Source organism: Onychostruthus taczanowskii, unplaced genomic scaffold, assembly GCF_017590055.1.
Source record: "Onychostruthus taczanowskii isolate IOZ18803 unplaced genomic scaffold, ASM1759005v1 scaffold23, whole genome shotgun sequence".
In the NCBI taxonomy this organism is placed as follows: Eukaryota; Metazoa; Chordata; class Aves; order Passeriformes; family Passeridae; genus Onychostruthus; species Onychostruthus taczanowskii.
In genome coordinates this window covers 3,959,137-3,973,003 of record NW_024499573.1, presented here as the reverse complement: position 1 = coordinate 3,973,003, position 13,867 = coordinate 3,959,137, and the positions used below count along the sequence as shown (strand labels likewise).

General features: G+C 43.3%; 1 protein-coding gene across 1 annotated transcript in view; it reads right to left on the bottom strand.

Moving 5' to 3' along the window:
* Positions 1 to 550: 550 nt before the first annotated feature.
* Positions 551 to 13,867, bottom strand: part of CDHR3 (cadherin related family member 3) — a 39,532-nt gene continuing 26,215 nt past the window's right edge. The window contains exons 13-19 of the mRNA XM_041405322.1: positions 12,319 to 12,490; positions 10,473 to 10,717; positions 7,744 to 7,919; positions 6,370 to 6,383; positions 4,860 to 4,891; positions 3,747 to 3,795; positions 551 to 795 (exon numbers count right to left, since the gene is read on the bottom strand). Of these exons, the coding sequence (XP_041261256.1) occupies positions 551 to 795; positions 3,747 to 3,795; positions 4,860 to 4,891; positions 6,370 to 6,383; positions 7,744 to 7,919; positions 10,473 to 10,717; positions 12,319 to 12,490 (933 nt within the window). The remainder of the gene's footprint in view (positions 796 to 3,746; positions 3,796 to 4,859; positions 4,892 to 6,369; positions 6,384 to 7,743; positions 7,920 to 10,472; positions 10,718 to 12,318; positions 12,491 to 13,867) is intronic.

Genomic DNA, 13,867 nt, shown 5'->3' with positions numbered 1-13,867 from the left:
ATTTTTAGCTTCTACCAGCAAACATTTCTACCCTGGTGTGCTTTTCATTCATTTGGTTGCTCAGCAGGGACAGGAACGCCATTCACTGCTGAAAAAACACATCTTTGAATGCTGCTGTTCCCAAAGGCAGTCAGAGGATGGGGCCATGCCTGCCCAAGGGAAACTACAGTGTCTGCAGGAGGCAGTGGGCACTGAATGCTTCTGTCCATGACTCTGCTTTGCTTCCTCTTCTTGTTTCCTCTTCTTCTCTCCTGCTCTTACATGTACCTGCCAAAGGTGCATCCAGATTCATCCTGCCTTTGGGTCTGGTTTACACATCTTATGGCCACCTTTTGTTTTACAGCTGAGAGAGAGACAGCAATCACATCTGATTCTTTGGCCGTTCAGATCGGGGGTCACTTGGGAGGTGTCTTGGAGTCTCATGCACTCTGGTCTAATAGAAAAGCAGAGTTCATTTTGGGAGAGGAGGTCAGTTCCTGCTTTAAGGGACTGGTGAGGATAAGCCCCCATCCTCAGACTCTTCTTTCTTCTTTTGCAATCTCAGCCCAGCTTAGCCTGCTGTTTCTGATTGCCCTGCTGAGGGCTTGGCAGCTGGTTTTGTTGCTGCAGTCAACTCTTTCCTCTTCTCTGAAGACTCATTTTTGCTTGGTGCTTCTGCTCTATCCACCCCTTGGCCATTATTTTCTGTGGTAATGGACATTTCCTGCATAGCCAGCATTGGCTGCAGGGGCTCATTGCTCTTCTTCCACCTCCGGGCCCCCGACCGTGTATTGAACTCATACATTCTGCCAGTAACTTGAAAGAACAAAAAGACAACAGATTAAAATCATTCTTCCTTTATCAGATTAAGACATGACAGTTCTCAGCATGGAACTGAGATGAGAAACGTGAAGCACTCAGAATTCAGCTGAGCTGGGGAGGCAGCCCTGAGAGGGAAATCCTCATTTCTGTGGGGAGCTGGGCATTGCAGTGGCTGCTCAGAGGAGATTCTGGCTGTTCTGCCACTATAAGAATTGTCCTTTGGGGGTTAGGGAAACGGGATATTTAAAACATTACTGTTCCAAAAGAAATAAATTTCTTATCACCTTATAAATCTATCCAAGTTCCAGGTACCAGGGGTTAACATGGGCAGTGTAGCAAACACATCCATGGTTGTAAGAACAAAACTTCTATCTTCAGCCATACCGAGCAAGACCATTGTGTATGTCTGTGCCTGTTTTGTCATGTAGACTTGCCTACCAGAGGCAGCAAACCTTGCTTAGGAGTACAGACATTTTCCAGACCATGTCAGCTCATCTGGACTGACCAGGATTTGGAGACCCAGTGAGTCTTGACTGCACACATTCCTTCTCCATTTACACAAAATGTTTTCTTCCAGGCTTGCTGTCCACTTTGCCATTAATAGAGTGACGTACCGTGTGTTTCATACAAGTACATGATTTTCTCATATGGATAAAATATTGTTACGTTTGTGTTGTTTAGCAAACATGGCTATCTCTCACTGTCAGAAAGACTTCTGTCTCTATTCAGGTTTTACGGGTGATTTCTACTTGTACATTAAAAGCAAAATATCTTCTCCTTCAGTTCATTGCTACCTAGAGATAAGTGAAAAAATTGGTGTGTGTCCAGTGTGATCACCTCACACTCTAACTCACTGTATCTTGCTACAAAGAGAATCAGGAGCTATAATGGCACTTTCTGTAATTAAGCAATAGAAGACAAACAAAAGACCATTAAGGCTTGGAAAGAAAGAGTGGTTATGTGTTACTGAATGTTGCAGTTTGTATCAGAATTAATGGTTTGTGACACATTAACACAATTTGAGCAACTCAAGATGAAACTGGACCTCTTTACATGTTATTTTTTTTCTGACTACTTACAAGTCAGGCATGTTAAAGCAGCCCAGATCAGGAAACAGCTTCTGACCATCCCTCTTAATCATATTCAACAGATTATGTCCTGGGAATTATTAAATCTCATTTTCAAACCAGCAGCCTTTGATCCTCTAGGGTTTGCAATGAGTTGTGGAAAATAGAGAGGAGGAGTGGAGAGCACACATATCCCTGTTGTCACCACAGAGCCGTGTTAGAGCTTAATGTTTGTGTCAGGCATGACACAAATGCTATGGCTCTGGATGACTGTTTGGATGGCCTCAGCTATCCTTAAGTCCAGTATGGTCAGGTTTGTTGAGAAAGGGAGCCCCAGCTGTTCTGCAAGAAGACTGGAAAGCAGCTCTTGCAGCAGCCTAGAGACTACCCATGTTTAATATATTACAAATGCAGTTACACAGGGAAAAAAGCAGGGATTTTGGAGCCCATTCCTCCAGATCTCTTTATAAATAGCAGGTGAGCTTGGACCTGGATCAAACCAGCCTTGAGCAGCCTTGTGGATGGACTTAATTGCACAGTAGGGTCCCACTTGTTTGCCCAAATTGTACTGAAGTCTCCATGCCTACTGTTTCCCATTAGCTCAACACATCCAACAGCTCTGAGCCAGCTAATAAGAAACACAAGTTGCAGGCACTTTGGTGGAAATTGGCCAGATGAATCCAAGCCTTGAAACAAGCCTGCCTTCTTCTGGATGATTTCTAGACCTATTGTTCCAGGCCTATGTTCAGATCTATTATTTAAAAACTTTTTTTCAGATTGTCACATTTTACCAGCCCCTCATCTCCATGCTGGGGCTCTCAGCCATCAGGCACGGGGCTGGGCACCCTAATTCCAGACCAAGAATCAAACTAAGGGGCTCAGGCAGGGACTGTGTTTCAGGAGAATGAGGTAAGCCAGATCAATCCTCAGTAAAACAAAAATATTTTTCCTGTAATGAGCCCTGCTGCAGAACAGTGGCTGTCACTTGGGGAGCAGGATGAGCTTCCCAGCTCATCCTGAGCTTTATAGCTTTCACCTTATTTTTGCTTTTCCCAGCTGGTTAATCAGATATGCCCAGAATGTGCATAGCTGGTGGCACAGTAGCTGTCGCCAGCTGATGGCCTTCCCTTTTCTCCCCAACAAGGGATGCCTGAGCCTTGGATAAACAGCAGCAGCACACTGTTGCTGTAAGGGAGGAGGTTTGTGCAGGAGCCAGTAACTCACCTACCCACTTCCCCAGGAGAAGTTTAGGAGCTGAAGGCAGCACTTCTGCAGTGACATTAATCTCCTGGCCATCTCCCAGACACGAGATGGGTGAGACCACGTAGCTATGATACAGCAGCAGCACACTGTTGCTGTAAGGGAGGAGGTTTGTGCAGGAGCCAGTAACTCACCTACCCACTTCCCCAGGAGAAGTTTAGGAGCTGAAGGCAGCACTTCTGCAGTGACATTAATCTCCTGGCCATCTCCCAGGAGATTAATGGGAGATGCACTCTCACAAGATGGGTGAGACCACGTAGCTATGACAGCACCAGAGCACAACAAGCAGGAGACTTGCAACACATTCCTTCTCCTCCCCCACCTTCCTATTCCACATCCATACATTCCAGTTTAGCAGAGGAGCAGTGAATAGTCTGACCATCAGATGTGTGCTTTCAAGGGCTATAAGTATATTCTTACATATACTCTATATATTCTACCATTACAAATGTTACTGAGACACTGTCTTGATTTTCACTATCTGAGATGTAGCTCCCATTCTCCTTGGAAATACCAAACTGGAAATATGAAAAGCCAATGTCAAACGATATTTAAATCAACTAATCCAGTTTGTTTCCAGCCTAATGTTCATATCCTCTGTGAATTGCTTTTTATTACCTGGGTCTCTGGCTTCTCCATCAAAGACTGTGTTTAGCTTTGTCATTGTCTGTGAAGAAACACAAAATGTAAAATGAAACCTGGGAATTAAGTTAAGTCAGAAGGAGGAGCAGTGTCTTGGAAATGTGATTTACATGGACGGAGGTAGATCTGTGTGACTTGCATACTGCATTCCTTTAGGCTGGGTTTTATTTAACCCAGACCAATGGCAACACATTGGACCACAGTCCAATGGCAACAAGAGCCATTTGTGGTGTAGGGTTTCCTCACTAGATATTTAAAGGAGAATTAATAAGTTCTGACATGCTAAATGTCTCCACGTGTGTTACCACAAGAGGATCTCCTCCACCCAGAGTAGGCTTGGGAATCTCCTCTCTGAAAAATTTGGGGAGAGGGAGTTCGCTAATCAAAGTGCCTTGCAGAGATTCACAGAATATCCGGAGTTGGAAGGGACCTACAAGGGTCATCACAGTCCAGCTCCTGGACCTGCAAAGGACCACTTCAGCAACCACACTATGTGCTGAGAGCATTCTGTCTATTTATGCAATTATGCAGCCTTTATGCAATTATGCCTATGAAAAGGAAGGAGCCCTGAGGTCCAGGAGCAAAGAAACATCTCCAACAGTGGAAACATTTATGACATCTTGCTGCAAAGACCTTATCAAGGCCTAACTCTTTACAGCCTGGGTGTGCTGGCACACCTTGCTGGTTGCACTCAGGTGGATCAGAGTTGGCTCCACAGGTCAGTGGAGTCTCAGCAGTGCACTGCTGCCATCAGTGAAGCTGGGGCACTTCTTGTCCCACCTCTGCAGCGAGTGTCCCTGTCATTGCTGTGGGCACAGCCTGTCAGGCTCCCAAGTACAGCATTTGGGCACCTGGAAGCAAAGGTGCCCCAGTGCAGGTGAGCACTCCTCACACCCCTTGTTGCTTCCAAGCACAGAGGCCAGCTGGGACAGTGAAGTGATTTGCACTTGAGGGTAATAATTATTTCCTTGCCTATCATTTCTGTATTATCTTCGGAAAATAGACACCATTCATAGAAAGAGTCCTATGGTCATATTTCATGATGGGGCTGGCAAAACTGGGGTTTCCTTTGAGGCCGGCAGTACTTACCACAACTGCTTCTTTCTTAGACTTCTTCTTTTCTACAGAAAGGAAAATGCACATTTTTAATAATCAGAATTTTCTGATAGTGACTGTAGACACTAAAGTCAAGATTTCCTGAAAGAAATAGACATTCTTTCTACTCAAATGTTGAGACATCTTAAATGAGTCTTATTTATTTTCAAATGCTGAGTGAGAATACACAATTGCCAGTGACTAATCAAAAGACTAGCCTTGAAAAGTCAGTAATGAATGAATAGTAATTGTTATTACAAATTTCCCTTTCTAAATAATATGAACAAATACAGAAATTCACCTTTGGGAATATCTGAACTGGAAATGCAGATTATTGTTTTACACTAATGTTTGTGGTTGCAAAGCTTGTGTCAAATATCGGCTTGGATACAAAACATGGAAGAGCTGCATTTTCAGTCAAGTAAAATTGAGATTGAAGAACAGTTTGGTTGTGTGTGAATTTACCACACTATTAGCTCATCCCACATGCAGACAAATACAGCAGCAGTGCCATGGGCATCTCAGCAGCATGGATTTGTGGATGATACCCAACTAGTTGCTATGATTTCTTCTCACTCACTCCTTGCCAATTTGTTTAATGTCCTTTCTTTGGAGAACTGTGCCTGGCCACAAATGTGCTTTCCAACCAGTGGTGCAAAACTCTGAAGTGCTGCAGGTGGATCTCAGCTTGGGCACTGATGGGAAACCTGCTCTGTTCTGTCCTTTTCTGCCCAGCATTTGGGAACCAGTTTTTTAGAAAGCAGAAAGCTTCACTTATTGGAAACCACCCAACACTGAAATGTCTCAAATTGGGCAACCAAGAGAACAGCTGATTTTGTGGGGTTTGTTATTCCTGTGTTTTTTTCCAGTTGGGAGATACTGACTGAGGAAAGGGGAATTACAAACACAGGGTCCTACTCAGCCCAGATGAACAGTGCTTTCTAGCAGAAATGTAATGGGACTAAAAAGAACAAGACTGCTTAAAAAAACCCATGCTTTTCCATGCGTGATTTATCTCCTTGCTAGGTTATACAAACCCTTTTGAAAGCACCAATACTTCAAAATAAATCTTTATATATGTGAAGTAATGGTGCCAAGGGAGCAAATGATCAGAGAAGTGATCAGAGAAAAGGGAATTAAGAGTGCAGAGGATTCTTGAAGGTGCTGTAGATGGCTGGGATTATTTTTTAACAGATAAATTACATTATTTCTTAAGAGATAAATAACAGCATATAAATTGCATGTGAAAAATACAGTCATTCTTTAGCATCTATGCCAGAATACCAGACTACTCTGAATTTGGATTTTGCCTAATAATTAATAGATTTTAAGACTAAAAAGGCCATGAAATCACTTTGTCAGGCCTCCCATAATTGGCCAGGATTATCTAATCTCAGTACCCTTCTACTGTGTCAAATTTCTATCTAGAAATTAATTTACAGGTTTTGCATGGACAAACAAGGTCTTATTTTGAAGCATTAAAAGATAGAAAAGAGGTACACACCTGGAGCATTTATCCTGTAATGAAAAGAAGATTAAGAGTTAACAAATGTCATGGTTTTCCCTAAAAAAAAAAAAAAAAATTAATTCTCTTTCACTTGGCAAGAAGGATGTGTTTCCTTGAGTTGTGAGATTTGCTTGATTTATTTGGTTTCTGATTTTGCTTTCACAGAAAGCCTGCATCATTTAATGCTGCTCTCAAACAAGAAAACAGTTCTGAGCATTGCTCTAACACTTCTTCAAGAAGGAATGCTCTTAAAATAATAAAGTCTTATTGATGATAGCATAATGGATTTATATAATCTGGAAAAATGTATTTTCAGATATATTTTCAGATATTGTGATTTTGTTCCATCGTGGGAAAAAGGTAAATTTTTTGGATCAGATGTGCTCAGAGAATGTCTTTTAAAATATCTGAAAGTTTATAAATGTTTTTTGAAAATATAGAAATTGCTTTTTAATGGGAGACACTGGTTCCCAATAAATCATTTGCCCAATTAGTAAATAATAGCAGTATCTGAGATTCATTTGTCATTTTTATCACAACCTTTTACTGCCTTGCACACATGATCTGAACTACAGTCACAGTCATTTAGTAGTTCTTTACATTTAATGTAACTTTTAAATTGATGTCCAAATCCTGAGAATCCTAGTATGAATCCTTTTTTTTTTTTTCTTTTTTTTTAATCCCAGCCACTTAAAGGACTGCTTATCTTTGTTTTGTGAGGCACAAAGTCAACTTAGAGGCAGCCTGGCTCCAGCCCACTGAGAAAGCAGCCAACAGGGATCTCTCCACATCCCACAGTGAATCAGAGCTGGTCCCAGGTGCTTCCATGCCTTTTGCCAAGCATGAACACTTAGAGGTAAGCTTTATGGGCCAGAGCCTTGTAACTGGTTTGGTAAAACTCCAGGAAATCTGCAGAAGTTTTGCCAGAGCAATGAATTTGGCATGAGCACCAATATTTGCAAAGGACACTGGGATCCATAGCTGAGAGGGAGGAAAATGCATTCAGTAACTACCTAGATGGGAGCTCCCTTGGAGAGGGGGTCAAATACAAACCAAAATATTTGTGGTCAGCATAGTCTGGCACAGGCTCCAACTGAGCCTCATGAGCATGGCTGCCTTTAGATGTTATAACTGCTAATTCCACTCCTACCTTCCCCTAATGTTAGTGTTACTAAACCCATGAGAAAACATGCCATGGACACATTTCCTCGAGTTCATATCAATAACACCCAAAATCGCTGTACCTGGTATTAGCATTTACTGCAGTACAGGCTAGAAAAGATTCAGAGCACCACGGCAGAAAGGCCTGAGCCATCTCTGTCCCTGCCAGGTGGTGCTGGGACTGCCCAGAGTGCCATGTGGGGGACTCACAGAGGGGTGCTGCGTGCCTTCCCTGGCGGGGGGCAGCGGAGCCGGGCGAGCAGCAGGAGCCCCAGGTAGCCCAGCAGCCCGAGGAGCAGCGAGGCGCCCAGCGTGAGCACGAAGGGCACGTACCACGCCGACGGAGAGTAGAGGTTCTCCCTTCTCGTCACAACAGTGAAGCCAGGCTTTGAAAACAAGACAGGAAGAGTTCCTCAGGGCTGCATACTGACACCAGCGTCACCTTTCATCTGGATGAACTTCTGCACTGAGGCAGCCCAGCCTGCCCCAGGGCTCGGCAGGTGATGGGCACAGGGAGGTGAGGCAGGCACTGACTCATGCCCTGTGCACTGCCAAGGCAGATCAGGTGGCTGGGATGGACCACTGAGCTCCTGGGGCTACCAAAGGCAGGTGAAATGGAAAACACAAGGAAAAGGGGAGGTTCCAGATAATGTTTCAATATCTTATATCAAAACAAGCATGGCGGGGGTTTAAGAGCTTCAGGTTGCCTGAGAGGCTGTGGGCACACTGGTGGAGGGCGAGAAAGTTCAGGGAATTCTGCCATTACTGAGATACTGTTTTCTTTTTACCTAAGGCAAAACTGGAAGTAGGTCATCTTCACTGCAGTAATCATTCAGACTGCTTTGTAAGAAGAGTTGAACCCTAAGGAACTGGGTAATTGTATAAAAAGAAATGGAACCTTCTTTTTTACCCAGTGACTTGTTCCAGAAGGAAAAACCACACTTCCTGAGCAGTTGCAATCTCCCACATCTTCCTGAGTGTCAGGAGACACATCTCTGAGCTGGCACATCACTTGGTGCTAACAGCTCATTCATTAAGGTCCCATCATGAAACTATTCTCACGCATTTCACTCTACCTAGTTCATTACCTAGTGTGGTACTATTAGTTTTGATCACCTACTGAAGTTTTTATTTAATTTTCTGTAACACATTTGTAATCACATTGAGTATGAAATTGAGCAGGCTATCTATTTCTTTCCAATTTAAGGATAATTTTAAAATAATCTATTTAGTCTTGTCAAAAAAAAAAAAAAAAGATACATCCAGTCCTTAGAGAAACATTCAATCTCAATATCACACCACCACTTTCTCCTCACCTGGACTCAAGTGACAAGTGACATTTTGTAATGGGGCTTCTTTTCTATACTACCAGCTTTCCAGCTTCTGACTCATCGAGTTGCTGCACTGAATGCATGTAAAGAGTAGTTATGGGAGAACTTGCTGTATTGGAAGTGCTCTTCTGGAAAATAGCCTGCAAGTGGAAGGCTGATATCTCTGGGGAGACAGATTTAATGCTGTGGTATGTGGTTGAGACTGTTTGTAGTTGTGGTATAGCATGGGAAAGAAATACAGAATAAGTTTTTTCAGCTTAACTTTTCATTTCCATATCAAGTTGGGGGAGTAGAAGTCAGTGAAAAAATCATTTATTCCTTCCCAAAAGAGCATTAGATAAGAACAGGGTTATTAATCAGTCTGAAAATTTGGATCTAAGCATGTTCATAGCAAAGCAAACCAGACTTGGATTTGCTGTTTGCAGGATCCTTTGGTTCTGGCTCCGTTACCAGAAGCCTCTAGAAGACACAGAACATTTTACAGCAAAGGCCTCTTTTACCACTTCATTTGGATATTCATGCTTTCATTCCTGCATGCAAGAGGGAAAAGGATAATGCCATCTGCAGGCAGGGAATGGATGGACTGTGGATGATGGAAGATGGTGCAGCAAGGCATGAAGGGGTGACTGATACAAGGACAGAGACAGAGTGATCTGCGCCCTCAGGCAGTGTCACATCTACAGGAAAGACAAAGGCAAGCTCTCTGTCCGTCCTGCACCAGCCTGGTGGAAATCAGCTTCAGAATTGAACTGGTGAGACAGAGGTCAACTGCGATGGCTGTGTGAAGAGGTGAACAGTATTGCTGGGACACAGGCCCACAGATCCACAGGCTGTGCAAGGTTAGATCCCACCTGGGCTGCCAAAAGCTGTGCAGGCTTACTCAGCTCAGCTATGGACCATCACATGGGCATGCAGCTCAGGAAAGATCCATCCTGCCCCTTTGGATTTGCTGTCTGAAACCTGCTGAAACCGTAGCGACACACTGAGGCTGTGCAAAACTGCTTCATTTCCTGACATGCTGCTCCAAGTTTTACATGACAGTGACTTCAGGTCTGGACAAGAAACCCTTACGGCAGATGAGGATTTGTTGTTGTTGCTGTTGTTGTTGTTGTCTGTTTTAACTTTGATAGCCACAGATTAATGTACTTCAATGATAAAGAAGCCTACAAAACTGCAAGGCACATGGGGGAGTGAATAGTTATGAATAAAAAAAGAGGTAGTGCAAAATGCATGAGGTAATTTTAAGGTTCCAGGCAAAGGTTAATCCCTGCTCTTTTCTTATTAATAAAGCTGCCAAAATCTTTAACTTTCCAGTTGTATGGTAATGGCAGCGTGCCCGGTCCTTTGGCTTCCTGCCCTTTTTGTTTTAGAAACTGAAATACAAAACACATGTTAAGACTCTGTACCTGGGGCTAATCCTTCATGACACTAAGCACATCAACCACCTCTGGCTTCACCATAAGAGCAAAGGGCTCAGAAACTCCCAGGACTAGATGCACTCTAGTGTTTTGCTTTCCTTTTGCATACATCTATCCTCTTCTCCTTACTCCTGTGGAGATTACTCCCTAAAAGAAATGCAGAACTGGCCATAAGTTTTAGTGAACTTACCGTAGTGGTTGTGGCAGTAGTTGGGCTTGGGATAACTCTGATGCTTAAAGTCACTGTTCCAGTTTTAGTTAAGTGTGTAGCTTTGCCCCTGGCAGATGCTAAATTGTCGTCGGTTATGTGGACACGCAGACTGTAAACCCAGTTTGTATCAAGGCCACTCTCATAGTCAAACATTGATGCAAGAATCAGACGAGATGTGTTGGAGCCAGCACTTGGTGAAAAGGTGAAATGACTGTTCTCATTGCCTGCAAGAAGGTAATACCAAAATGCAAAAAAAATTACTTTAATCCCATGTTAAAGTAAGTGTGTGTAACAAGCAGTGAAGTGTGGTAAAATGTCAATGACAAGAAGGGCTCCTTGATCTTCCTTGTACCATATAAAATAATTTAAAACAATACAGTCATAAAAGCATTACAATCTAGAATAAGACCTTCTATGGGGACATAGCAGAGAGGAGCCTGTGGAGACACTTGAGATCCACAGGGCACACAAGAGGTCACCTGAATGACCTGAACTTACAACCTGGGGAGCACTCAACAACACCCAGCAGGGGTGAGGACCCTGCGGTGTGGCAGGGCTCATTCCACTACTGGGGTGTCCCTGGAGTGCTGTTCCAGCCCCTCTCCATGGATTCTCCATCTGCCCAGAGGCAGTGGCCTTTGAAGAGAGTTAATGGCTCAGTGGCACTCATTGCCTCCAGTGCTTTGTCAGCACCATGGGGCAGGGAGGACAGTTCAGAAGTGGTGGTTCCCCACCCCTTGCTGTCTGTCCATTGTGGCTGGAGAGATGCTCATGGCCTGGGCTGCAGGCAGATCAGCTCCAGCTGTTAGGATCTGGACAGACCACATAAACAAGAAATCAGAGCCTTGAAAAGGCACCAAATGTGCTTTGGTTTTGCTCCTGAGGCCCCACAGAGATCAAGAGTTGACATGTCCTTGAAGGTCATGCCTGTTTTATAGCACAAAAAGGGCCATGAGCTGTTCTGTGGCTCAGAGGCCAATGCATGACACAGCTCAGGTCTGTACCACCAGGACTGGGACTGATTCACTAACACAGCCTTTCCATTTGTATGGAATCATGTGTCAATACCATGTTCCATACATCATCTTGTCTGCAGATTCATACATCATCTTGTCTGCAGAGCTCCTTCTGTGGCATCAAAGGGCTGCAGTAGGACAGAGATTCTCTCTTTTGATACACACAGCTTTTTACTAGCACCTGGACAATCTGCTCCCTCCTTCACAGCAGTCACCTCAGCAACAAAAGAAGGAATTGCCCCAAGAGAGTGTGTTTCCATTTTTGTGAAGCTGAGTGTCATCCCATACCACTGCAGCTCTCAAAGTGGATGCAGCTGACCACAAGGTTCAAAGAAGGGTTTTTAAAAGGAGGATTTATTGTATACAGCATGGACCTACAACATGCATGTTCAAGCAGTTCTTTTGAACATCACACCTGCATTTATGTGATGGTGAGATACGCAGAAATACAGAACTTTCCATTGTTTCTCAAGATTTACTCTGCTGTAATTGGAAGGGAAATTTGACACTGCACACCATTCCAGCTCATTCTTCTGAAGTTCTTGTCAACTGTGTAACTACAAGCCTATTAATTAATATGGCAGGCAATCCAGCCTTACAAGGGAGTGGTTCTAGCTGCTAGCATCTGTAGCACCAGTAGCCAGCTTGTGGAGAGGATCAATGTAATGACGTGCAGAACTTGTGGCTCACAGCTAGTTCACCAGGAATTAGCACACAAACTATGTAAGGTATTTGTTTATAAATATAAGTGAACTATCAGCATTTGGTATTTTTTCCACTGTTCCCACTTGCCCACTGTGACACAGTACCTTCATTAATGAAGTAACGGAAAGACCTGGGATCAGAATCACGATCTTGACATTCAATCCTGAAGCCATTAATATTGGTCCCAACAGCTAAATTGACTGGGATTTGAAGTGAGAAGAAATTGGGTAAACAAACTGGTTCTTCATCATTTACTTCCAAAACAATCACAGTTACCTAGAAGAAAAGACAAATAGCAAGCTGAAGCTGCTTCAATGTGCTGAGACAGAATTTTGCTAACTTCAGAAACTGTTTGCTTTTGCCCATTTTGTTCTTTTGATCAACAGCAGTTGAAGAGCACTGAAGTGCCCTTCCAACCTAGCTCCTGCCAGAAAATGTCTGTGATCCTTTGTCCCTCAATTCTTGTGATCAGCACTCTTCCGAGAACAGGTTCTGTCACCTGAGCCATCTTCCAAAAGTGAAGGGTTTTCAAGCTGATATGTCTGTTTGAACAATCTGAATTGTGTTATAGTTAAAATGAGAAATAATAATAGTACCACAAAATCATTAAAAGCCTAATCATTAAACTCCCTTCCAAAACTCTCAGTTTGCTTTACAATCATTAGTTACACTTCTTAGCATATTTAATAACCATTTAGAGTATGATCCATGGAAGGAAGAGAGTTTATAGACTGTTCCCAGTGGGAGAGAAATGCGGGTAATGGCCTCCTGCATGGGTAGGAGCACCCTGAGTAGAACCAGATGTGTTTGATGTCATCTGGGATTAGTTAGCTAAAAGAAGAAGGTTACCTTTCCCAAAGTTCTTTCTTCTAATGTCTGTTTGTCAGGCAACAGATAAGCTTGACATTGTTAAAAGCTTCTGATGCTAAATTGTCATTAATTGTCACCTTGAAAAGTTATAGATGATAAAAAGATTTAATACCTCCTAAATAGCAACTCCATGGGTGGTGCTTGGCTGGAACGAAAAGCAAGCTTAGTACCTGTGTCACCCCCAAGAGATGTGTAAAAATCAAATATAAAGCAGTCATGAGGGAGAAAGTGTGAAAGAAGTCAAAAGGAGCCTGTCCGTGAAGGACACTGGGATTTTTTGAAAGAAGTTCCTATAAAATACCTTCTTCTGTGGATATGGCATCTATACTTTTTCTTCTGAATAAAATAGGTCTGGGCAGAAAACCTAAGCCAAACCCTGCTGTCAAAGGTTATCTTGGTACCTGGCATGGTCTTGACTTCTGCCAGATGGCACCATCAGGGAAAAAAGTAGATCTTGGTCAGGGCAAGGCACAATTCCAGAAGGCCAAGTGGACACAGCTACTGGGCTGGCCCTCTGACACTAACCCAAGAGGCCACCCAAGCCCTCCTCCCATCCACATCCTCTCTATAGCACTCCATGAAAACAAAGTTTTGATACGCTGCAACACAATTCTCACATTACTTTGGATACTTTGCAGGGAAAAAAATAACAAACAAAATCAAAAGTATCCTTGAGTGTCAAGGCACACTACAAAGACTCCAAAGACAGTTTGCCACTAAGCATGGCTACAATTCGATTGTGTTGCCTGGCCTCAGGACCCTGTTCTTTTTCTATTTTCCAGG